Source organism: Falco peregrinus, chromosome 2, assembly GCF_023634155.1.
Source record: "Falco peregrinus isolate bFalPer1 chromosome 2, bFalPer1.pri, whole genome shotgun sequence".
NCBI classification, from domain to species: domain Eukaryota; kingdom Metazoa; phylum Chordata; class Aves; order Falconiformes; family Falconidae; genus Falco; species Falco peregrinus.
The window spans coordinates 20,965,920-20,990,981 of record NC_073722.1 but is presented as its reverse complement, the minus strand read 5'-3'; the positions used below and the strand labels follow the sequence as shown (position 1 = coordinate 20,990,981).

The 25,062-nt window shown below is 38.6% G+C and overlaps 1 protein-coding gene across 1 annotated transcript in view; it reads left to right on the top strand.

Moving 5' to 3' along the window:
- The window catches only part of LOC101915418 (bifunctional heparan sulfate N-deacetylase/N-sulfotransferase 3), a 70,061-nt gene that overhangs the window by 28,443 nt on the left and 16,556 nt on the right, over nucleotides 1-25,062 (top strand). Inside the window, exons 3-7 of the mRNA XM_055797202.1 lie at nucleotides 1,505-1,592; nucleotides 5,223-5,377; nucleotides 8,994-9,179; nucleotides 11,854-11,982; nucleotides 24,557-24,739. Coding sequence (XP_055653177.1) covers nucleotides 1,505-1,592; nucleotides 5,223-5,377; nucleotides 8,994-9,179; nucleotides 11,854-11,982; nucleotides 24,557-24,739 — 741 coding nt within the window. The remainder of the gene's footprint in view (nucleotides 1-1,504; nucleotides 1,593-5,222; nucleotides 5,378-8,993; nucleotides 9,180-11,853; nucleotides 11,983-24,556; nucleotides 24,740-25,062) is intronic.

Below are 25,062 nucleotides of genomic sequence, written 5' to 3'. Positions count from 1 at the left end.
GTCATGTTGTAAGGACACGTGTAACTCGCCCATGCTATGCCTGTGTCTAAAGCAGGGCTCAACTTCTGTGCTAACATTTTGTGGTCATTGGTGTTCCGTTTAAAAAAATAATTGTAGACAAATCACTTGTATAAAGAAAATGTTCAAAGAAACTGTTATTAAAATTACTGGCTCATGTTTTGCAGGGCACCAAATTGTCATTGAATTTCAAGAGTAGGGAGCCTACTAGACCTTTAAATCTTTGAAGATCTCCAGTTACTTTAATCTTTTTGTGCTTTTAAATACATTCCCCTTTCATAACATGCGTAGTTACTCATTTCTGACAATAGTAATGCTTTTAATTACTTTTTTTAAATCATTGTGCTATAACATATGTTGACTTTGAAAATTCTTTTATCACCTTTGACATATAAATACTTCCCTTACTTTCAAAGCTACTGCATGAGTGCCTGTCTCCAAGAGTGCACATGTGTGTGCATGCTGTAGCCGGCCACACGCTTCTGCTGTGTCGTGTGCAGCATCACAAATCTCCAAAGAGTCCAATGTGTTCATAAATTACCAACTATCAAGTGCTCAGTTAAAGGCAGGCTATTTGGAGAAATGTGCAATCAAAGTCTCATTTTAGAGGAGTCTTTTTGCTCTTTTGTTTTGTTCTTGCCTTGCAAAGTTTTATTTTGCGTTGAAGAGCTAGGTTTCTTTGTTACACCTGGAAAACGGAGGAGCAAACAGCAGCAGAGAGTAAGAGCTTGGGAGATAACTCCTGCAAATAATATGTAAATCTTGAGAGCAACAAATCAAGAAGACCAGACTGAAATCAGAGTGAAGCTGTATCTGATGAATAATAGCTTTCCTCTTTCTTCCTACATGCTATTTTTTTGTTTGTACTAATTTAGTGCAAGTACATGTATGCTGACAGCCAGTATGCTAACTGTCTGAGAAATGAGTCAGAACTTGGGTGAATTTAGGATTAAGTTCTTTGATGTAGAATAGGCTTCATCTAGCTTCTTTTGGTCTTTCTGGGTGTGGGTTTTTTTTCATTGCCAGTAGTTTTGAAACATGACTTAAATGCTATGTATGTACTTGACCAGATCTAGAGAAACATAATTCTAATAGATGCTGTTCACCCTAGAAAATGGAGCACAAGAGATCTGAATTTCATTCCTGGCTGTGTCCCAGGTTTACTGAGTAATCAATCAGTGGAAGGTCTTTTGTCTGGTCCGTGCCTTTGTTTTCCTATCCCATGGTTCAGGGGGTAAAACAGTATTTAACAGCTGGGCACCTTTATAAGGAAAATGATGGAGTTTGCATGCTGTCTTTAATCTTTATATGGTAATGGAAATACCTGTTACTTGTTTGTCATATATAGAGAGCTGTTTTTAAATAGCAAAACCAATTGAAAAGATGTTTACCTGTAAATATATATATATATATTGTTATATTACATTTCTGTGTCAGGTGTGTGTTCTGCAGATATGTTTATATGGTGGGTTGTGTTTTTTTTCAGGCCCTGCTTGACACTCAGAATCTTTTGAGAGCTCAGATTACAAATTTTACTTTCAACCTGGGATTTTCAGGGAAGTTTTATCACACAGGTAAGAATGAAATACTAAAATCAATTTCATTGTGATGGTGTTTTTTGTAAATATGAGGGAAGTAGGAAAGTAGACTTGAGGGTCTGAGTAGAGAAAAGAGTTTCCTTCGTAACAGGATAACTAAAAATTCAAATTGTTCCTTCTTCCAGATTGCTTTGGGACATGCATTTCTGCAATTTGCAAATCAAATTTTTCTCCTAAAGTTATTATACTTGATTAACCTTTTGTTTGAACTGTAGTCTGTCTGGAAATAACCACATAGGTAGAGTCTGTAACATCTTTTTGCAGCAGCATTTCTCTTTTAAAACAAAAAGAAAAGAAAAAAGGTGCTCATTCTTTGCATAATAGTCCAATAAATAGAGCAATGATGTGGAAGTAGGAGAGCCAGGCTGTAGTTTCTAAGGGAGAGACTAAGCCCTCCAGAGAAGTGTACTGTCAGACCATATATGAAGTGTCCTGAAAAAGAGGAATGTTCCTCCTCCTCCTGCAAGCTGGGACATGCAGAAGCCCAAGAGTCACAGGGCCAGGAGGAGAGCTTGCAAGAAGCATTTCAAGCTTGGGTTGACTGCTTTGTGTAGGGGTTCTACACATTACATGTGTGTCATTGGATAACAGTAGCATCCGTCCTGAGGGTGGGATAAACACATCTCTTACCATTGCTTTATAATTTCATTCAATTTGAGCTAGCTCAGATGCTCACTACAGAACCTCTCCCAGGAAACAGTGAGAGGGAGGCAGATAGAATAGGTGAGCTGGATTTTTCTCTGCATCCATTTCCTGAGCACACAGAATTTAGGTGGTGATTTTAAGTGAGCAGGAGCATCTGGGATGAGACACCTGTCGTTCTAGTAAGCTGTGATGCCTGCATTAGGTGCAGGTGTAGAACATATTGAATTCTTCTTCCCTTGCATTGAAATGCAGTTCCTTTCATCCTGTTGTTGAGTGGTAAATTCCACCGATCAAATGAAATTTCCCGTTGACTTCACGGAGAGATCTGTTGAGCTACTACAGTTTATCCTTTTGGATACTTTAATCTCTACTGTAGAGATACAGTAATATATTACCCATTAAAATAATTTTATACTTCAACTGCTGTGGAAAAAGGGAGACATAAAAGATAAGCTATTAAATAGGATGTGATGTAGAAGAAAGACGGTGCTCTCCACTGTCAAACAGGGAAAAAAAGACACAGGTGCAAAATAGGACAACAGCAGAGCCTGGAAGAGAGACAAAAGATAGCACAAGATAGTGTCATAGTTGAAGGATGTTAATATGGAAGGAGGGAAGTGAAGTGACATATTAGCTGAGACTAGGAACCAAAGGAGTTATTCAAAACCAGAGAAGGATATACAGAGCTTGAGTATGCTCGACAGTTGTGGAAATTACATAGCAGAGGGATAAGCATAACTTTTCCTGTGCTCGGTTGTGCACCTTGGTCAGTATTACTTATATTAAGAAGAGAAGAGGCAAGGAAAGAAATCTGTTATTTAGAGCTGAACAGCTGCAGAAGAAAGCGGCTGGGGCTGTACAGTCCCTCCAAGGTCTCTCTTGGGCTCAGCAGACTTCAGCTAGGCTTGGTACATGTCCAGGTTTCACCTCTGCAATCCCAGTGTCACCTGCACAGTTCAGAGAGACTAGAGGTGCCTTAATTTTTTTACATTCAGGACATCCCTTCCTCCTTCTGTTCCCATTCCTTCTTCCCCTTTCTTTTGCCAGCAACATGGTCCCAACTGGCTGGTTTGTCACCAGTGTCTCAGCAGGCAGAGGTACTTTTCAGACCATGTCTTTTGCCTCACTTGACAGTTCAGATGCTTTGGAGGGGGACACGCACATGGGTTTCCTGGTTTGGGATGAGTAGGATTTAGCAAAGGTATTGCATGTTTGTAGTACAAACCAACCCAGTTACTGGCTGTAGACTCAATGAGTTGAGCCTGTGTGTGTGACAACCCATCCCTCGCTGTGGGTTTCTCCCTTTCTTGGTGTGGTTTCTTCTCCCCGATCTGGCTATCGCACGACCTTCAGGTGCTCCTGGCGCTTTCTTTGGTAGCATGTGAGCATCACACAGTGCCCTGTGGACTCAGATGGAGTCCTGAAGTCTAATGATCCTACAAATATTGACACATCGTTACCGATGTCTGCCCACATTTTTCATTCCCTGCTATAGTTCCCTCAGAGGTAATGAGGAATATAATTGCAACAGTGACGGTATGTCAGGCAAAGTTTGCTGAAGGAAAGGGGAAAAAGCAAAAGGCACATAGGGTTAGTGAGAGTATGACTGTGCAGATGCAGAGAGCATCGGAGCCAAATGTTTGGCTGGAAGACTGAAAAAGAAAAATAGATGTTACAGAATGATGAGAGAGAGAAAGGATTTGTCAAGTTGTATTGGTGGTGGGAGTAGGAATGATCTGAAAGGAAGGAAGCAGGTGGGCCATGGAGATGTGTTAAGCTACGGGCTGTCAGAGTTCAGCTCGTACGATCTTTATATGGCGGCCTGTGAAAGGCTTATTGACATTTGGCGGCCTTTGACAGAGCTAGCCTGTCATTAGAAGTGCCCTGGGACTAGGATAAATGCTTGGGCTTGAGGGCGAGGGGGAGGGGGAGCGCCCTGCTGGACCAGCTAGCGAGACCCTGACACCTCCCATCCCAACGGGGCTGCCAGGCACCCAGGCTCACCCTCGGCGAGGAGCTAGCAGAGCTGCGGCAGGGCCCCAGTGCCGAGAGCGGCTTGCCGTGGCCCTTGGACCACCAGAACAACTGCTGGGGTGCTGGGGGCCAGTGGGCCTGCTGCCTGCCCCAGGGAGCCGGGGCTATCCTGGCCCATGCTTCTCACAGCCTGGGGACCCACCAGCACCAGGCTGGCCAGCTCGGGGGTGCAGGAGAGGCCCCACCGCTGCCCAACGCGCTGCTGTAGGTAGGAGGTGGGGAGAGCAGCAGGGCCCCAGTGATCCCGCTTCACTGGGGCTGTGCTTAGGGATGGCAGTGGGGCCTTATCCCTGCACTGCATCCTCAGGGGCAGGCGGGAGAGCATTGGGAAAGCTGAGCTCGGAGCTTGGGGATTAATGCTGGGAGCTCCAGCCACCCTGTAAGTCCCTTCAAAGACACAGATTCCTGGGAAGTCTGGAATAAGCCCCGATTGGAGAGGTAGGAATGAGTGGGGAAGAGCAAATAGTTGTATTCTGCATTATAATTTGAAAAGGCCACTGGAAAAAATACTTCCACGTGTCAGATGTAACAAAAAAGAAGATAAGTGTGATTGGGGAGTGAATTTAGTTTGGATAAGAAATACTAGAAGAGAGTTGCTAGCATTTTCATTCACACTCTGTATTGAACTGTCTCATATACCATTTATCCGATGCCATCCCTCAGCTACTGACATTACTGATACAGCACATGCACGTGAGGACAGTGCTGTAGCACGCAATCGAGATGCGGTGAAAACAGGGCACTAGGGCTTTTACTTGGCTGTAATTACTTCAGGAAAAGGAATATGGACTTGGACACATTTAAAATCCTCACTGCTTTTTAATGGTCACATTTTATCATGCCAGTTTCTTTCTTATATTTGCAAACATTTGTAAGAATATAATAAAAGTAGAGGCTTTACTTCAAAGATACTTTTTTTTTCCCCAGGCACCGAGGAGGAAGATGAGGGTGATGACCTGCTGTTGAGGTCCGTGGATGAGTTTTGGTGGTTTCCCCATATGTGGAGCCACATGCAGCCTCATCTCTTCCACAATGAGTCGTCACTGGTGGAGCAGATGATCCTCAACAAAAAATTTGCCTTAGTGAGTTAAATTTTTACATTTTATATTTAATTTAGGCATTCAAAAACCATTACTCTTATTTTGTTGGAAAATCAGTCCTTGTGGAATTTGTTTTCATCTCAATGATTTGGAAAAAAAAAAAAAAGTTATGAAAAAGTGCTTTTTGCAATCATGCTGGTTTGTGCTATGAACATTTTGTTTCTCTGAATTTTGTATTTCCTTCTCCATTAAATGTTAATTTATTTTATTACTTTATGAAAAATGCTGAATGGAAAATTCTTTCAGAATGAGGAATAAATATGTTCCTATCTTCAAAAGTCAATATAGATAAAAATTCTTCTATTTCAATATTTTTCTACATAATTTTTTTTCTAAATAACCTATTGTTTAGAATAGGAAAAACCCAGTTTACTGAAAGAATAAATACTCTGTCAAAACGTGTCAAATGACTTTATGAAAACACTGCATGTTAGGATTAACTAATCATACCACATTTTCGAAAGGGTTTTCTGCAGTGATACCTATTAACATCTTCTATATTCCTTTTGGATCGGCATTACAAAAACTTGTTTTGAAAAGTATTGCCTTTACTAATTATTTATTCACAGTAAAACTCTGAAAAAAAATGTTTTGGTGAGAATGTAAGAAGAACAAAACCAGATTTTTAGGTCTGAGGATACTAGAGAAACAGGATTACCTTTTCTCTACAGTTAATTTCATGCAATGATATGTATTATTTGTCTGAAGAAATGGTGCAATGCAAAGACATAAAGAAGTGTTATATCAGAATATCTCAGCAAACGTTACTTGTTTGCTGAAATAAATACATCTACTCTTCCAACAGCCTAGTTTTACTTCTCCCTTTGCAAAATACACTGGTTGCTCTTCAGCTGGAAGGTAATGATTTAGTTACTTGAAAGAGCAGCAGAATTTGCAATACCAGAACAGAAAAGTGTGCACTTATGGCCATGTGTCAGTGACTGGAGGAAGAGGAGATAGACCTAGAATATCAAGCAATTAAAATTTGTATTTGAAAACTTTGCTTTTAAGTAAGATGTATGCATTCTTTCAACCAAAGATTTTACCAGGTTTACAGTAAACTGTAGTTGTACTGAGTACAGGCCAGCTCAATTTTGTTTCCTTTCAAGAAAGCATTTCAGTAGAAATGAGAATGATGAAAATTTAAAAATCAAGTGCCCAAAGTTCCCGTTTTTCTATGAATCTGTGTACTGTTGCAAGCTCCACTGGAAATTAGATTAAGTTCTTGTAGTTCCATTGTGACCTAAGACATCCTCTGGGATTAGTCTACAGTATGTAACCATTAAGGTGTGTTGTTAGAGTCATTCATATTCAACCCTGTTTTAAGTAACTTCATGAGTTTCCATTTTCTTCACTACTTTGAATGCTCTTAATACTGACAGATACCTTATATTAAATGTTTTTCATGTCTGAAGCTATGTATAGACATACAGACGTGAAGCTACTCATTATGTTTCATTTGCTTAAAGCATTTAAATTAATAACAAAGATAAGTATCCTGCTTTTTTGAAAGAGGCTGAAATTGCTCATGCCTCATGCATTACCAAACTGAATGTGTATATTGTGTGTGAAATGTGCAACTTGGGAATTACAGTCACTAAGAAATAACAGAGACACTAATACATTGAAGATGATAGGCTCATAATTAGAATGAAAGATTTTAATTACGTATTTATTACTGCATATTGTAAAACTTGAGGGGAAAACCCTTAAAAATCAGACATTTGTTTGTAGCTGAATGAAGGAGATGAAATGGGGCACTAGAGAATGCAATTGCTTACATGCTCTGTAAAGATTTTTCTTTCTAATGTTTATGCATGCCTAAGGGGGGTAGGAAAGGTAAAAGGAAGAAGAATTGAAATATCTGCCATGGAATTGAATAGTGTAAAGCTGTGTAACTGATGGCATATCCATTCTTTATCTCCCCACACAGTAAAACCAATAGGCCAGATCTTACTCATTGCTACTTTGCCAGATTACATAGTGCACCCCAGCTGTAAACCAGCAGACGACATACTCCCAGGGTGCAGCGGGGTCTCTGATGGGGTGTTTGGATCTTATCCGGGAATGCTACAGCCTTATGAGTATTCCAAAAGCTGCATCAGCCTCAGGGTGGTAAAATCTTGTGCCCCATTACGTGTGCCATAAATTGCTAAAAGGAAATAGTAATTTCACCAGTTTTTTTAAATATAGAAAAATTAGGGTTCTTGGCTGTGATTAAACCATACCTGTCTGTTACACATGGTGTTACACCGGGTTCAAAATAGCCCTTTATTGAGGAAATAATAGCTTTCTTCCCTTCCACACTTCACATCTTTAAAGTCTTATTTCCCATGGTTTTCCAGAGCAAAAGCAAATGCTGCTTTTTGTGAATTTGCTTTCTTTTGAGCTGGGAGTAAAGTTGTCATATTTAAATTATAACAGATAGGTCTAATACTGAATCCTGACCATCTGAGCTTTTCAAGTCATTAGCTTTCCTGCAGTAGTCCAGTCCTCCTCCAGAAAAGATGAGGACGGATGATTTTGCTAAGGTCACGCACCCATTTTTATTTGCGATAAGACTTACAGAGTTTTTCATATTCCTTAGTAACTAGTTTACTCAAAGGAAGAGACTCAAGTATCAACCAACTCTTACCTTTGTGCACAAAGTATAATTAGAAGACAGGGTGAAGATGACTATAGAAGCGCAAACAATCAAAAAAAACCCTTGAAATTCAAAGGTTGAGCAAAGGCAGCTTTCCTAAATCATTGCTACACAACATCATCTTATGGACAGTGTATTCTGCTAATCAGACTATCAAAGAAATATCTGCTATATACTGTTCCTTTGAAAAGTTACCTGAAAGGAAGGAGAAAAGGTGTCAAAATTTATTAGAGTATGTTGGAAACCAGAAACTGGAAACAAAATATATTGAATGTCAAGAGAAGGTAATACCAGCAAGATCAGTATGTAAACAAGATAAATGATAGGAGTCTGCAAAAATGGAAGATGTACCACAAAAGGGGTTAGTCTACGACATCTGCCTATTATCTTCAGAATTTTACAAGTGATTATCTTTCTCCTTTTTAAAAATGACACTAAAATGGTTAAGCTGGTTTCTGAATATGTTTTTATGTTTCAAGTGGACTAGAAAGGAAATGCAGTGACTGTGAAATTTGGGTAACAATCCATATAATGGTGTAGGGCCCATGTAGTGGAAATCACACTTTTGTTTGTAACTGTCAAAGGCTACCTGTTCTGTTGAATATGTGCCAGTAGTTTCCTCTCTGAATTCTTAGTTTGTGAGCAAATTCCTTGCAAGAACTTGAAAGAAGTTTTCTGTTTAATGTAGATTGAAAAAATCAATGTAAAATATATCTAATCACTGTTCCCTACACTCTCATAAAAATATTGATTTAAAAGGCTTTTCTATTAAAATCCTATGTTTCTTCTGACCATGCTGCCTTCCGTCTCCTTTACATATCAGCATATTTTGATATCACCACTATTTGCATTTCAGACCAGTTCTTGAGCTGTCACAAACAAGGGATTTGAGAAGTGCCAAAGCATCAAATTTCTTAAGTTTTTGAAAGCAGTCATTGTTCTTTTATGTTTTAGGAACATGGTATTCCAACTGATTTGGGCTATGCGGTGGCTCCACACCATTCTGGAGTCTATCCAGTACATGTTCAACTTTACGATGCCTGGAAAAAGGTCTGGAATATCAGAGTTACCAGCACAGAAGAATACCCACATCTGAAGCCTGCAAGGTATAGACGAGGCTTCATCCACAAAAATATCATGGTGAGTTGTATTTATGATGTTCATATTACAACCACTCTACAGTTTTATGAACAATTTATTTTTGTGGAAAAGCACAGTATCCCAAAAGTTCACATTGTGAGAAGCAGATATTGCCATGCATAAGTAGCAAGATACATCTGACAGTATCTTGTTAATTAAAATCAGTCTGTTGCTGATGATGATACTGCTGATGAAGGTGGCCTCCAGGCACACCAGTGTTAACACTTAACAGGCTGTTAACTGATCTAGCCCTGCTGTTAATACTGGTTTAGAGAGCTCAAGGAAAAAGTCAGCTTTGCATCTTTTAACAGAATATTATGAGTTAGATTTCTAGCAGGTTTTAAATTTGCATAGTTCCATTAACTGCGAAAGAGTTCTGCCAGTTTATGCCATGTAAGAATCTGGATCTTTGTGCATACAAATTTTTCTTCCATTTGATCAGTGCACGGTTGCCCTGATTTTGCTTCCTGACACACAGAGATGTGAGCTGTGCCTAGGCTGTGGGCGCAGGTGACCAGGCTGGATGCAGGTCAAACGCTCCAAAGGCTGGAGCAAGGGGGAGACACACACACCCCCAACACACCCCTCCAGGGTATGAAACCACTCTGTTGAGGCAGCCGCAAGTCAAATCACACACTTTTTTGGTATCGCATAATTCACAGCGTTGTTCACTGACAGCAGCGTTTGCCAAAAGGGGTTCTACACGGCTGATATGGAAGGTGTTAAGTTACAACTGCCTGGTCACCAGGATGCAAGCTATTTCTGGGTCCCGTATTGTTAATATTGTCTGAGAAGTGTTTCAAAATAACTTTCCAAAATGCTTGATGGAATGTTCTCGAGTAACTTTCTTCTGGAGCATGTAGGAGAGCGGTGAATGGGAGAGATCCTACTAGGGTGTGTACAGTGTTACACCTCTGGCTGCAAACAAGCAGTTTTGGAGAGGGTCAAGTGCCTTAGCGCAAGACTGCCACTCAGCATGTAACAGAATTCTGGTATTGTCCTCAAGTTACCACGGATACCACTTTTCTAAGCAGAATAATAGTATTTAAAAGTTTTGATCTATTTTTGGATGAAGCAAACTAAAATGATCTCCAGACATCCAGGAAAAAAATTGACACCGTACAGATTTGAGCTACAGTTTGTTCTCCTCAGAGCAATTGCTGCATGTAAAATAACAGGTTTGTGGATATGCTCAGGGGGCATGAAGGATTTGAGGCAGACTGACAGACTTTCAAAATCTCCAAAAATAAACTCATAAATTTTTGTTAAAACATGTCATTTGAAGACATGTAATAGGATTTAACACAAGGACACTGGGGCCAAAAATCTATTTCCAAGCAAGAACAGTCATATAAAACCACCTGTTTTGGGTGTCTCAGGCTTTCAGTTCTCCAGGGTAAATGCATTAGAATTTTACATCTGTGGGCTTACAGTGATGAATACATTCAGTAATAAAATCGTTGTGTAAGATTTGCCAGAGCATTTCCCATCTAGTACAGCTTCATTGCCTGCCTCTGTGAAGAATTGTTCTCATATTTCACGATAAAATCCAAAGGTTTTTAAAAAGCATATACAAGTTTATAGCAAATGTATAAATTTCATACATTTTCTGACAACACAGTTTACCATCTGTGGTCCAGTATCCCATACATGACAGAAAGGATGCCGAGAAATTAAACTACAAGAAATAAGGAGTATTTACAAAGCCACAGTCTATATCAAGCAAGGGATTTGTATGCTTTAAAAGTTTAAGCTATCATATAATAAATGTTCTAAATGGGAATAAAAAGTTTGAAAACAATCCTAGTTTAAGAATTACACATAAACGTCAATACTCAGCTGATTATTTTCTATTAAAAATAGACAAAATACTCTCCAGTTAATTATTTTCTGAAGTTGATACAAAATATTTTGAAGTTCTACTGGAAAACCTAACTGCATTTATTAGTTCTTCCTATTCAAAAGACTTGTTCTTTACATGTTTTTAAAAATACTTTTGTTTATGCGGCTTTTTTTTGCAACTGGTCTTAAAAAAAACAGCACAGTTGAATGGGAGGCAGATCTTTCTTACAGTGTGAGCATTATTGGCAAAATTCATCATGTGTCAGTGTAGAATTATTACTGGTCGTGATGCCTGAGCCAAAAAAAAAATAATTGACTTTCGACTTCCAGTTTAAATTTACAACAAAGCCATCATTCAAATAAAAAGTAGAATTGATAAATAAAGCATAGACATAGTATTTCAGATTATGTTTCAAAATATTTTAACATTTTAGAAATATTTGTTGACTAGGTTTCAAATATTTGGTTTTAGGGTCAGGTGTTATGGACAAAATTAGTTTGAGGAAGTTGCTGAATTGTAACTTACTGATTGAGGTCGATCTCCAGTTTCAAACAAAACGTGATGAATTTTTGGACATTATGATTTCACTGATAATAAAAATGTTGTATTTTTCAGTAAGCACTGTTTATTGATCTGCCAGTCGATTAATTCAGCTAGATCTTAATTGATTTCTGGCAAAGTTGTGATGGCAAATCTACCCAGCAGTTATCACAAAGGAACATTATCAGTTATGTGTTGGTTACCTGGCATGTATCATTTCCTTAGAAGTATAAATATTTTTGTTTTGTGAATGTCTCTTACATCCTTCTTTTTTCCTTTCAATAAATTCAGGTGCTTCCTAGGCAAACTTGTGGTCTATTCACTCACACGATTTTCTATAAAGAATATCCTGGAGGCCCAAAGGAACTAGACAAAAGTATTCAAGGAGGAGAGTTGTTCTTCACACTGGTTCTCAATCCAGTAAGTACAGTGTAACTTTGAAATGTTTTTAAAAAAGTAGTTAAAGAAGTCACTGAATTCTTCAACGCTCATCAGCTGGGTCTCCACAATAGTATTGATTAGTCACAGTGAGTTCTACTTTTTCAGTTAATTAATTTAATATCTAATATCATGTATGTTCTGTTAGTTGTACAAAGATAATCTCTATTCTTTTTCTGACAAGTTCTGTCAGTGATGCAGTAGTGTAAACCTTTCTTGTTCTTCCTTATTTTTGCATGAAATAAGAACCCTGAGTTTTAATTTTTAAAAGAGTTCAAGCATTAAGAACCGATACTACTAGCAGACAAGTATGTCAGATGAAGTCCATTTTCCTGCTTTGCCAAATTCATAATCAGAAATGTTGATAACGCTTATTGGTTTGAGAAAGTTGCAAGCAAGGAGTGCTTGCACTTAAATCTGTTTTGAGAATTTTTAGTTGCTCTTTCATATCAGCTTCAAAGAAAAGATCCAAGTAAATGAACCACGCAATTAATACATCTGCCTAACCCTTCATTTATCTTTAATGGAAGGATAAACAAATGAGGCTATGAAACTATGGAATACTGACAGAAGAGAACAGTACAGTACTTCAGAATGGCATGGGATTAGGTCAATTGCATCAAAATTGACCTTTTAGACAAGCTTTTAGGTGAGTTTCTCATCTGAAGTCCAAATGAAACATACCAATAAAATTTACCCGGTTTATATAAATGTAATCACTAGGACTCATTTTTTCAGAAAACCAAAGGGAACAAAACATATTTCCACTCAAATCCTTTGGAATAATAGCCTAAATATTTTTGTGCCCCTTATTAATCTTCCATAATTTAATGGAAATTCAAAGGAAAAAGGCTTCTGTCAGCTACTTCAGCAGTTTATATGGAGGTCTGTTTGTCAAGCCTCAGATTCTTTCAGGCTATAGTTTTGGTTCTTTCAGAGCAGTTCCTGTGTTTTGTTCTCCTTTTTAATGTTCACAGAGTGGAATTAGGGAACAAAAATTTCACTTCCTCAGCACACATGTAGTCTCTTCCAGAGAATGGCAGTAGTTCCAGTCCTAACTATGATAATATATATATTTCAGGCACAGTCTGTTAACACAGGTGAGACCTGCAAAATTATTTGGATGGATGCTATTGGCACCATAGCAATGCTTTGTCAATATATGATTTTAGCTAAGAGTTACTAGCTTAACAAATGAGACTTAGAAGAAGGCATAGTAACATTTTGAGTTAGGACAAACCATATTCCATATTGGAACACAGCCACAACTTAGCCAAAAACTATTTTAGGGTCTTAAAGAGTAGAGAAACAGCAAATTTTAATATGGATGCTGGAGGCATAAGCCTTTCAAATTAAAAGAATGAAGAGAATGGAGGGAAAGACAAGATAAGCAGTGAAACAATCATGATTATTGGTATTAATCATAGAAGTTTAATCGTGCCTGCCTACTTTTGATATATTAGAATTAGATCTTTGATTTATGCAGTGTAATGTAGACTGTGTGATCACCTGGTTCCGAGAAATGTGATGTCCCCAGTACAGGGTAAAAGAATAGGAGTTAAATATGCTGTTTTCTGAATACAACTGTAAATTAATATTAGGCCAAAACTTGCCCAAGACAAATTATTGCAATCCCTTTAAAGAGTTCCTTTGAAAAGATGATGTATCTGGTTTTAAATATCTGCTTATAAACACTTTCTCAAGTGGTAAGCGTTAGCTTGGCATGTAATCAATTTAAAGATTAGGGTTTGCATCTTTGTGCTTTCTAAGTATTATGTGTATTTATACCATAATATGCAAGTCAGAGTTGGGCAAAGATTTAAACATTAAAGTGAAAACTAAGTAGCTTTAAGAATTTGTCTAATTATGAAGTGGTATTTTGGATTTCATAAGCTTTCCTGTGTTTTTATTAAAGTTGCTGGCTTTTCTTAATACAAAACACACAGCTTTTCAGAGGATGCAAAAATTGCGTTATGAGACATTTTCTAAACGTTATTTCTCACGATGCAAAAATTAGAAGAAACATTACCTGAGAATCATTACAATGTCAGCTAAATATTCTCAACAGTGAGTACATAAATATTTAGTTTCCAAAAATTGAAAATGGGAGTGTAAATTAAATGTAAATCTTAACACTACATGTTAACTTAACTAACAATGTAAATCCTCTGTTACATTTCCTGACTTAATTTGGGTAACTGGTCTTAATATAGTTTCTGAGGTGTAAATTACTAGGCTGAGGCTTTAGAAACAGAGTGCCCTACACTGAAATAAAAGCCCCTAAGAATAAAGCCCAAAATGTCTTTGTGGTTTGGTTGTAACGGTAGCTATTCACAAGAAAGGCTCTGCTTCCTTATCGTATGTGAGATCAACCATACTCGGCAGAATAAACCACAAAAAACCATGGGGCCATATGTGCATCTGTAAGCTTTTGACATGAGAACCAGCATTATTGCCCTGTTCCCAGGCTATTGTACGGTCCAAAGTCCTGCAGGCAAGAAAAGCATCAGGAAATCCTGCTCTGCAAGTGATCTCTGCTAGTTGTATTTTATATGGGAACTAACGGTTGGTTTGTTGGAGTGGCTAGTCTTGTGGTTGGCCTAGCTGTATTTATGTGGTACACATTTATATCCTCACACTGCTGGTTCGATTGCCATCTGATGGTGGCTGTAAAGTGATCTTGACAGCTATGCCCGTTGTGTTCATAAGGCTTCTAGAATGCTGAAGTGCCACCAAGCTGAAATAGAGCCTAAGTAGTAATATAACACTCCACCTGCTCTTCCAGTAATATTTTTTATGTCTGTCTTCTGTTAAAGATCTTGCTGACTTCAGCGGCCCTTAGGCAAGATCGTGCTATATCAGGATCTTGCACAAAATGTTTTACAGGAGAAAAAAAAGGGAAAAAAAGGAAAAAGTAACCTTCAGTAACCCTGTATTACGAGTATACTGGCATTATATTCTCCACATTATTGGTTGAATAATTGACTTAGAGGAAGGTTGTGTGACTTGCACTGATCTAACCAGGGAATTCTTTAGCAAAGCCACAAGGAGAACATGCATTGTAGAAGTCTGTAGTGATTAGTATCTTATGCAGTTAGGCTGCTCTTTGCCTTAGTTCTACTAATTCACATTGTTGCTATTTTTAATAGCACTGTACTGACTTTAAAATATTTTAACAAGTATTTTTCCAGATAAACTTGTTAGAATCTTCAGTGACTTCAGATTCATCTGTCTCTGTCTGCAATATTGATTGAAGTTCTTGGATTAACAAAATTTCTGTTCAGTGTGTCTTAGAATGAAATCGTACCAGTCACCTAAATATGTCTTTTAAATGATAAAGGAAGTAAGCAATTAGAGTTTGAGATATATCTAGATATAGATATTTTGATGAGGTAGGTATAGACACTGCAATCATTTCTTCTCAGATTTGCTAGCAAATCTTTATCAATACTGACAAGACTATCAATACTTCTGTACCACTCTGAAAATAATTAGACCTAAGAACCAAACCAAACTAAACATAGCTGAACTGAACGTACCTTTATAAAGATTATTTGAACATTTCTTTGTCTGCCACTGTATATTTTACTCATCTGCAAGTAGGAACAGGCACACATATTGCTTCTTTATGAAAATATGTCTGTACTAGTTACTGATCTGTGCCATAGCCATGGTAGGTTGTTGTAGTTGATGTGGAACATGTGCAATAAAATTAGCTAAGTAAGACCTGAGACCAAAATGGTTCAAAAAGCACTGATACAATAAAGTTTTCAAAGACCTAAGTTGCAAATGAGCTTCTTTCAGCTTGCACATGTGTTGCAATGGATTTAAGTACCAAAACTTGATTAACTGAGTAACTAAGGCTATCTGTTGCAAAACTGTTTGATATGCGACAGTACTGTTCAATCATTAACAGGAACATAACAAATCTGACTGTCTTGGTGAGTAGCTATGCTTGTTACGATAATACGTATACATAAAGGCCATACGCCCTTCATCTTTCCAGGAAAGGTAGAAATTGTGACTGGAAGAGGATTCTGCTAAGGACAGCACTGCATACTGCAGCATTTTCTGTCCTGATGTACATGTTGTCCCATGAGAGCAGCTATTAGAGCAGCTATTGTCAGATGAACACTTGAAATTCTCACCTGTCCCACAGGGCTGATGGAGGCTGTGGAGTAAGAGGCAAACAAGTTAACAGCACTTGTTCTCCTTGAGGCTGCATGGGCAGCCACCTATGTTGACACAAACGGTGTGTTAGCTTACTCAGTGCTACACAGACAATAGGAATATGAGTTCACTGTTCTATGAAATAACTTGCTTATAGTTAAGCCTGTTTTTAAGGTGTTACTGTGAACAGCACATTATATCACAGTAACAGAAGAGAAAGGTTCCTATCTGTGAGTTTGTTGATTCGGATTCCAGGGAATGTACAAAAATCAATAATCTTAACGTAAATCTGCACATTTTGCACACCAAAGTCAGTAGGATTTTTCTCATTTCCTTCCATTTGTCATTCCTATTAGTGGGATAATACATAGGTATATCCATGTTCCTTATTCTGTAAGGCATTGGCACGCTGTGGAAGGAATAGAGTTGAAAATAATGCAGAGTTGTGTAATGAAGATGTGGAAATCCATGGTACAGGTCCATCCAGGACAGTCTGCAGACTCAATCTTATGTGCAGAACTGGAGGCAGTTGAATGAAGAGAACTGTGAAGGACTGAGGAGGACTCAAATTTGAAGAGAAATCAAAATGATCAAGATTGATTATATTTGAAAAGAGATAAAAAACAGAAACAACTATGAAATTGCATGAAGAACCTAGACAATGAGCTCGTTAGCTGTCTTGAAACAGAAAACCAGAGGATAGCCAATTAAATGAGGATGAGAATTTTAATGAGAACTGTATCATGATCTTCCTCCAAAGTAGTGGTTTTGACGTGAAGAACTTACCAAGATTTGAAATACAGAATTAAATTTGACTGGGTATTCTTGCCTGTAGTATCTGGTAATAACGGATTCCATGTATACTTCCGTGCTTTAGGTAACCCTTGAAAGCGGGGAGGACTTTCATAGAGGATTATTTTTCACGCATCTCCCAGATGTAGAGTATCCTGTACTTTCCTCACGCGTATCTCTGATGCCATCTGTTTCTGTAGGCAGCATGCTGCACTAGATAAACAGAAAAAATGCAGGAGGGACATATTAGTTTTATTATATACATATATATATATATATATATATGGAAAAGCTGACTGTTTTTCTAAGTGCAGAGTTTCAATAGGAAAATTCATGAAGCAGATCAACAATATGACATTGAGTATATCTCATCTGGTTTCTACCAGTTCTTTAGATTTTATTCCTAAAGTCTATTCCAATTTGTTAATGTTTGGTTTAGTTTTCAAATGATGATGTGGAAGGTATATTTTTATTCTAAAATCCAAGTAATCTAGTAAACCCCATTTTTCTTAATACTAGACTGCAACTTTGATGAGAGACATGGTCTAAAACAATACTGTATGCTTTTCCTTTTTCAGCAGCATCCAGTAGTAGAAGTTAAGGTGCCTCAGTTCATATTTGTAGAAGGCACACATAAGCCAGTCCTGAAATATCTGGAAGACACAGATCGGGAGCTTTGCTATCCTAAAAGATGAATGTTTAAGGGAAAACAATGGTTCATTAAGATCTTCTATACCTTTTCTGTCCCCAAGAAAAACAAACAGAGCAGAATACAGTAATTGCATTACATGCCCTTACATACACTTCCTTGCAAAGTACTACGTGTCTACAGATCTAAAGAAAAGGGAAAATGCCCTGTGGAGAGGAATTTGGTGAAAGCCTTCAAATGGTTGACAGCCCAACAATGAAACTAATGTGTAGCCAGCTGTGTTTTCGTCGTATGGTTACAGCAGTACTGATCAAGGCTGTTAACGGTTTAGGCCCTGTGTCGGATTGATCTTAAAATAATTGTAATCTTTGTACGCATTCAGTTCTAAGTATTATTTTCCTCTAATTTTTACCTCTCCCTAGTTACAGTGAGTAGACCTGCTATTAAGCTAATCGACTTGCAGCAAGGGAGAAATTATCTCCTTTAGCACTAGAAATGAGAGAATTTATGAGCATCAGCAGAACCTACTGTATCTTAATGTGACCCTGAATGAGATGAATAGTCAGGCTTTGGGACTACAGAGGAAAACAGAAAAATGAAAGCATCTTCCCTATCTGTCTCACTTCACACAACCTCATATATGATCGTGCTGAGTGTGAGAAGCAGGGAAGATAGCACCTGTGCTGAGAAGCACACTGATGTGCAGGTACCTCCCTAAGCCCTGATGTGTGGGGTTCGTCATAGGCATCCCATGGTAGCTATGTGAAGCAAGCTTTTTGGATGGTGCTGCCAAGTGGGAAATTGAGTCACAAGGGTAACGAGCAATCGACAGAGAAAGGCAAAAAAAGTTTGTGCAACAGCTGAAAATAAACTCTGGTTTCCTGACTATCAGATTAATAATTCAGAACTACACCAAATACGTAGTTTTGTTTGATCCTATATATCTTCCCCGGTTCCATTATATCTGTAGTGGAGACAGTGCTATACAAATCAAATTCAGCTAGTTAGCTTGGTGTCTTTGCAAGTGGGCAGATCCATGACAGCTGTGAAATGGGCAGGACAGCCTCAGAACAAAACAGGGAGTTGCAAGCTGGAATTTCTCTGTGGTGGAACCGAACACAGCTTTCCTGGTAGCATACAGGTCTAAAAGGAATATCTTTCAACTACTAAAAATACATATTTGAGCATAGACTGCAATCTAGTTCATTATTCTATCACTTTGTTAGTCTCATGGAGCAAGACCAGCTGTTACTGAGTCTTTGAATACCTGAAACAAAACTGTTCTGAGTAATGTGGAGATGGTAGCTGAAGTGCAGTGTGCACAATGCCAAATTAATTGGAATATAGGCATTCTGAGAGTTAGACATACTCTTGTGACCTGTAAACATTTGTTCAGTAGCTAAAATATCAGCAATAACCTAAATTGGTAATGCATCTGCTTAGTGCCTAGCAGAGATCATGTAATTAATTGTCAATCATAATTTAACTTCATTTTAAAGTGTTGTGCTTAACTCCATTGAGTTGGGAGGCCTCAGTGCACCCCTTTAATGCTGTTGCACAGATTGGAGGGTAACACAGTGCCCGTGACCAAAGTGCCTCGATGACTGGTTTAACACTATGAATTTATTTAAGTTGGATTGCCTGCAATAGATTTATATACAGTAAAAAACAGGAAGGATGTGCCCAGTCTGCAAGAGATGGTTATTACCAGGTTTTTTCTTATAGCAACTCGTCGAGCTCCAGGTTGAAAATGCCAAAATAATAATAAATCTGCTTAACATCATCATTGTCACTGCAGGTCTCAGTCCTCCCTCCACTTCCCTGGTGCTTGGCCAAGAGGGTACAGCTAACTTGTGGAAAGGGAGCCTCCTCTCTGCGCTTGGGTTGCAGTCCAACCCTGACAGCTTAGTGCAGTGGTCTCCAAAGCGAGGCACGTGCACCCCAGGGACCACGCAATATAATCCATCTAGGTGTGGGAAGAAAACGTTGGAATTTCAGTGTTAGAATTATATAATTTATAAATAAATATACATACACTGTGGATGCACGCTCAAAAAAATTTTACTAATAGGTGTGCGTGATCAAAAAGGTTTGGAGACCAGTGGCTTAGTGGACTCCTGTTCTACATGCTTTTTATTGTTCTAGAGGGTTTTGTGCTTCATTTGTTTCACTCTGCTGTAGACATCGCCACTTCTTTTCTTTCCTGCTTTATTACTGTAACTGAAGCCAAATCAAAAAGTCCTCCTGATGCTGTACACCATTAAGGAGGTATGAACAGGAGTATGAAGAAGAGTTAATAGTGAGGTATAAGGGCAACCTATTCATCTGCAAAATGTTTGTGTAAAATGGAGTTTGAATACGAAGCAAGGTACATTTTGCTTATTGGTATGCATGGAAGGGAGTGGGAATATCTGCAGGCTGCCCAGCCCAAACTACCCTCTTTGCTGTTTTCCATCAGAACAGCTGGTCCTGCTCACCGTAAATCATTTCTGTCCCAAAGTAGAGAAGCTTCATAATTGACCCTTCCAGACCTTCACAGGGAGCTTGGTAAGAAAAAAAAAAAAAAAATACCCTGGAATCCACTGTCCTTGAATGGTTCCTCTTGTCCCTGTCTTTCCGAAAACAGAGACCCCTTGACACCAGGTGGAAGAAGCCAGGAATACAACAGTGGCACAAGCCAGCGGCTGTAAGAGAGGCTTCTCGTGCTTGTGAATGAAGGGTAACGTCATTCTTTTGGGAGGCAGGCACCTCTGGTTTTGCCAGGAAAACAACTCTTATCAAGATTGTAGAAACTTAGTGAGTAGTGTCCTTACTGTATAATTTTAATAGGTGCAGCATCCTAATAGTGTTGATTTTGTAGTGATAAATATTTTTTTAAATACCCAGCCTGCTAAAATAACATCCATCACTAGAAGCTGGGTTAACTTGTTGCATATTTTTTCCTTCATTTTCTGTAAGTTGTTTGTCAAGCATCTATTGTTTCCGCTGTTCTTGATACATAAATTAGATCATGCTGGTTCATCTTTTCCTGGTACATGTGATTTAACAGCAGGAACTCAATCTCGGTCTCAACTCTAATTTGTTGACCTAGAAGCTATTGCCTCTAATTGGGAAGTGTTATTGTAGTAAGGAAATACACAGCCCAGAATGAGCATTCAAAAAGATAAAAGCTGTTTATCTGAGCGCTTGTCCTCATTTCCTTACATCCCTGCAGTACTAGTCAGAATCCCAAATAAAATCAGAGCTTGGGAAGGAGAGCAAAACAGAAGTAGCCCTCTGCCCTTTCATTCTGGGGAAGAGGGAGTGAGAAATACTAAGGAGCAGCTGAAAGGAGCGGGTCGTACAGTTGCCTATAAGGCTCTGTGAGAAGGCAGAGTACAGGAAGGCACCTTTACTGCTCTGATCTGAAAATGTGTGGGAATGAGAAAGGAGCTGCTGCCCAGAGGCCAGATTTAGTCCCAAACCATCATTTTAAAAATTGTCTGCATTCCATTTCAGTCTCGTCATGAAAGATATTAAATCCTGTGGAGACTGTGCATTGAAGTGCAACCAAGATGATAGTTTGTTTATGAGGAACAGCTAAAAAGGGTGATCCTTCTTGCACTAAGATAAAGAAAATGCTGAGATGCCCTGAAAGAAATTATTTTGGAAGTTGGCTGGAAATAGTAAAATCAAGTAAGTTCTTTTTAACTGAAAGGTAGGCTAAAATGCTTATTAGAGTAAATGTAAATCCATTCACAGCTGCTTCCCTTTTGAAGAAGGAATAAAGAAATACCTGAAGCTCTATTTGTATTCTGCAGCATTTCCCAGAGGTGCAAGGTTATTGAACAAATAGTGTTATTTACTAGGTCTAGTCTTCTGAGATGCCCACAAAGGATTCCTTTTATATCTCTTGGTATGTGGTTTCAAGAGAGTAAATCTTCAATAGCGTGGCATGCTAACTATTAGTTGGCACGGAAAGAGTAATCATTCTCATTAGTTAGAACTTGTTTGCATGAAACAGAATGTGTGTGATACAGCAAAACAAAGCAGTGTAACTCAGTATAGAAGGCAACAAGTAGTAACTGTGTTTTGTCTGGGTGTGAAACTGCACACCTGCAAAAGGAAGGGTAATTAATGGTAGGAGTTTCCGTCCTTCTGCACAGCTTGGTGGGAGGGCAGGGAAGCGGGTAGCAACACAGCATCCCTTGCAGCTGGGCCAGCGCCAAGGTGAAATCCCTCAAAATGGCACTTGAATATCAGTTTCTCCTTGGAACCAGGGAAACCAGAGGATCAGCTTATACGTCTCTCCCAGTGCTGTGGCTGGCGTAGCTGTTGTTGAGAAACTCGCAGGAACACCCCTAGAGTAGGAAAGAGTGGCTGGCAGGTGGCACCACGTACCGTAAGCTACCTCTCATCAGCATCCCTGGTGTGCAGCACAGTCCAAGATCCTGCTCGGAGAAGTGTGACTGTGGCCATTGCAGCAATTTGCTCCTGCTAGCTACACAGGCTGCTAGCTTAGCCTGTAAAGACCTTTTGCAGCTAAAAGCAAGAGTAAGGGCAGATCGGGTGGATTAGGCCCTGGATCAGCAATATTTCATTGTTCTATGAAGCACAGGATTGTCCTTTGCTAATGTTACACAAGGATTGGTAGTGATTTTACTAGGAATTTGTTTGTACAGCACCAAAAGAAGGGGAAAAACTTTTGTTCATATTTTCCTGGAAGATAGTCTCAGCTATCTGTACTGTTTTTGATGCCGTATAGAGGTGAACGAGACCTTTTCTACAATGTAAAGTTGTATGTTGGATCATGTATTTGGTTACACAAAGTATGGACTTTATAAGACCTACCAGCATTTGATTATCTTTCTTTTTGTTGTAAATATTTAACCATAAAGTATTTGACATAAAAAAATAACCATAAATTGGGAACTAGGGTCTCTGATATATTTTTGCCCTTCATTGACAGTTTCATACTCTGGAAATTATTTATGGTGATATGTCCAATCAGTTTTCAGCCTCCACTCTGACATTCTTAAAATTAAAGTGATATTCTCTTCGGGGAAAAGATAATACCTATTTTCCCCAAACTAGCAATCTTTTCAAGTTCTCTTGCTTTTTCTTCCACGGCAGGGCTGTAGTTGTTGGCAGGTAAGGAGTTGCCAGGAGGTGAACTGACATTAGAAACGTCAGAGGTCAGCCCACGTGTAGGAAAGAAAGGGGCTGTCAAGAAAACAAGTGTACCTTTTTATACAGAAACCCTCAGAGCGTGTCTTTGCTGAGAACAACGTAGTCTTACAGCTGGTCTTTTCCTGCTTTGAGAACTGAAATGAAAGAGGAAACGGGAAAAGGTTATACATTTAGGTAAATTGTTAATTATTGGTTCCCTAAAGTGGAGGGGTGGGGTTTTTTCAGTGTCAGTCCTATCTGAAAAGGAAGATTGTATCCTAGTGTTTTAGCAGTGTATGTCTTCTAATTTTGCTTAAGTCAGCCAAACTGAAGGCCGCACTTTATAAGGTAAGAGGTGTCACCAAATAACACTGTTAATAAAACACAGTTTCTGTGTCCAGTCACGGCAAGTATCCTGTAGCATTACAGTTAGGTGTTCAAAAACAGTTCAGTAGCTTTGAACATTTTATATCAAAGGAAGGTGGTGTTTTAAATACTCTGAAACAAAAGAATACAGCTGTAGATACCAGTTTTTCACTCCTTTTTTTTTTTTTTCCTTTTGTAAAGTGCAGGCTGGAGTTCCTTTGCAAAAGATTAACTTCAGTTCCTGAACTAATTTCAGAATTATGGCCGTAGTAAACCTTTTTAAAGTGGCTTACATCAAGTTTTACCTTAAATAGCAATTGCCCATTCATGGCATTAGCAGATTTATTTATAAGAAGAGTCGTGTTTCTGATTTTTTAATGGAAATTAGTCTGGCAAATTTATCTTGGGAGAGTTTTCCTATTTTAAAAATAATCTTAAAAAGAAACCATCACTGCTAGAGAGCAAGGGTTTGCAGATTTTGGTGTAAGAGCAGACTGTTTCATCAGGGAAAAATTACTTTGGAAGTGGATCATTTCACAAAACAGAGGTTTTAGTCTTCAGCCCTTCCCCAGTCCCTGCAAGACCATCCTTGCAGTCCTGTGCTGCTCATCAGCACTGTTTACATGCATCCAGATGTGCCCCTCCTGTGAGAAGCCTTCGTGGCAAGCATTGCTTCCATTGGGAGTGTGAGAGTGCAGCTGGGGCAAGGGATGTACCAGGGAGGATTTATCTTGACTAGCAATTTCATAGTCAGCTGTTGGAAGAGCAAAATGCAAGCAGCCTTACAACTGATGGGATATTGAGTTTTGTTGTCTTTTTCACTTGGGAGTATTTAATGCACAATTATTTGAAAGTACTCAATCAGGTTTCAGATATTTTTTGTTTCTGCCTATGATCAGACTATCTGCCCAGTGCTTGCAGAATAGCTTTGTAGAAGAGATAAGCTACTTATCCTAAAAAACTTAAAGAGTAGGAGCAACAAGATTTAAACCATACCAGTAGAGGTGAGCTGTCCTCTTGATCTCTGACTTTACTCTTCCATGTAAGCATAATTCACATTTTTCATATTGCATTTGTATTCCACTGGAAGTAAAACTGTGAGTATTGTTTTTGCTGTTTTGCTCCATTAAGTAAATTGACATAAAGATTATGTAAATATTGTATACAACCCTGGGGCAGGATTGCCTATCCTAGTTTGCACAGAGCTCATAGTACCTATTCCACCATTTTCTTCATTGATTACACTGATTTGACTTGAGAAGGAGGATGTAATTCAACAAAGAGCAAGGACAGTAAAATCTACGCAAATGTGATCCAAAGTCTTGCAGCTTTAAGAGCAAAATGCAAATTGAATTTGTGTTATCTGTGGTTACACTGCCATCTAGTGATACCAAGAGTCAATGTCGGCTTGCTTTGTTTTGTTTTCTAAAGATTAGCATCTTCATGACACATTTGTCTAATTATGGAAACGACCGCCTGGGGTTATACACCTTTGTGAATTTGGCCAACTTTGTTCATACCTGGACAAACCTGAAACTGCAGACTCTTCCTCCAGTTCAGCTGGCTCACAAGTATTTTGAACTGTTCCCTGAGCAAAAGGACCCTCTCTGGCAGGTAGGCACATTTGTTGATGAAGAGATCAGAAGAAAATCGTCTTGATGGTGTTTTTTCTGGAGTTTTTTGTTTCAGTTTCTTGTAGAGGAAAGCAGTAATATTGTTAGAGTTACTAGTTGGTTCCATGAAGCAGCTTACTGAGGCTTCAGTGTATGTGCTTGTTATTCCCTGTCGCTTAAATTCCATAGAAAGGTTGCAAAATTAATATGTATTAAGATGTGTAATTAAAATTATCTTTAATACATTTTATTTATGATTTTACTTGCTTTTAGAGATGTGGGAAGCGCAGGAAAGGTAAATGTTATGTTGTTTCTCTTCTCCTT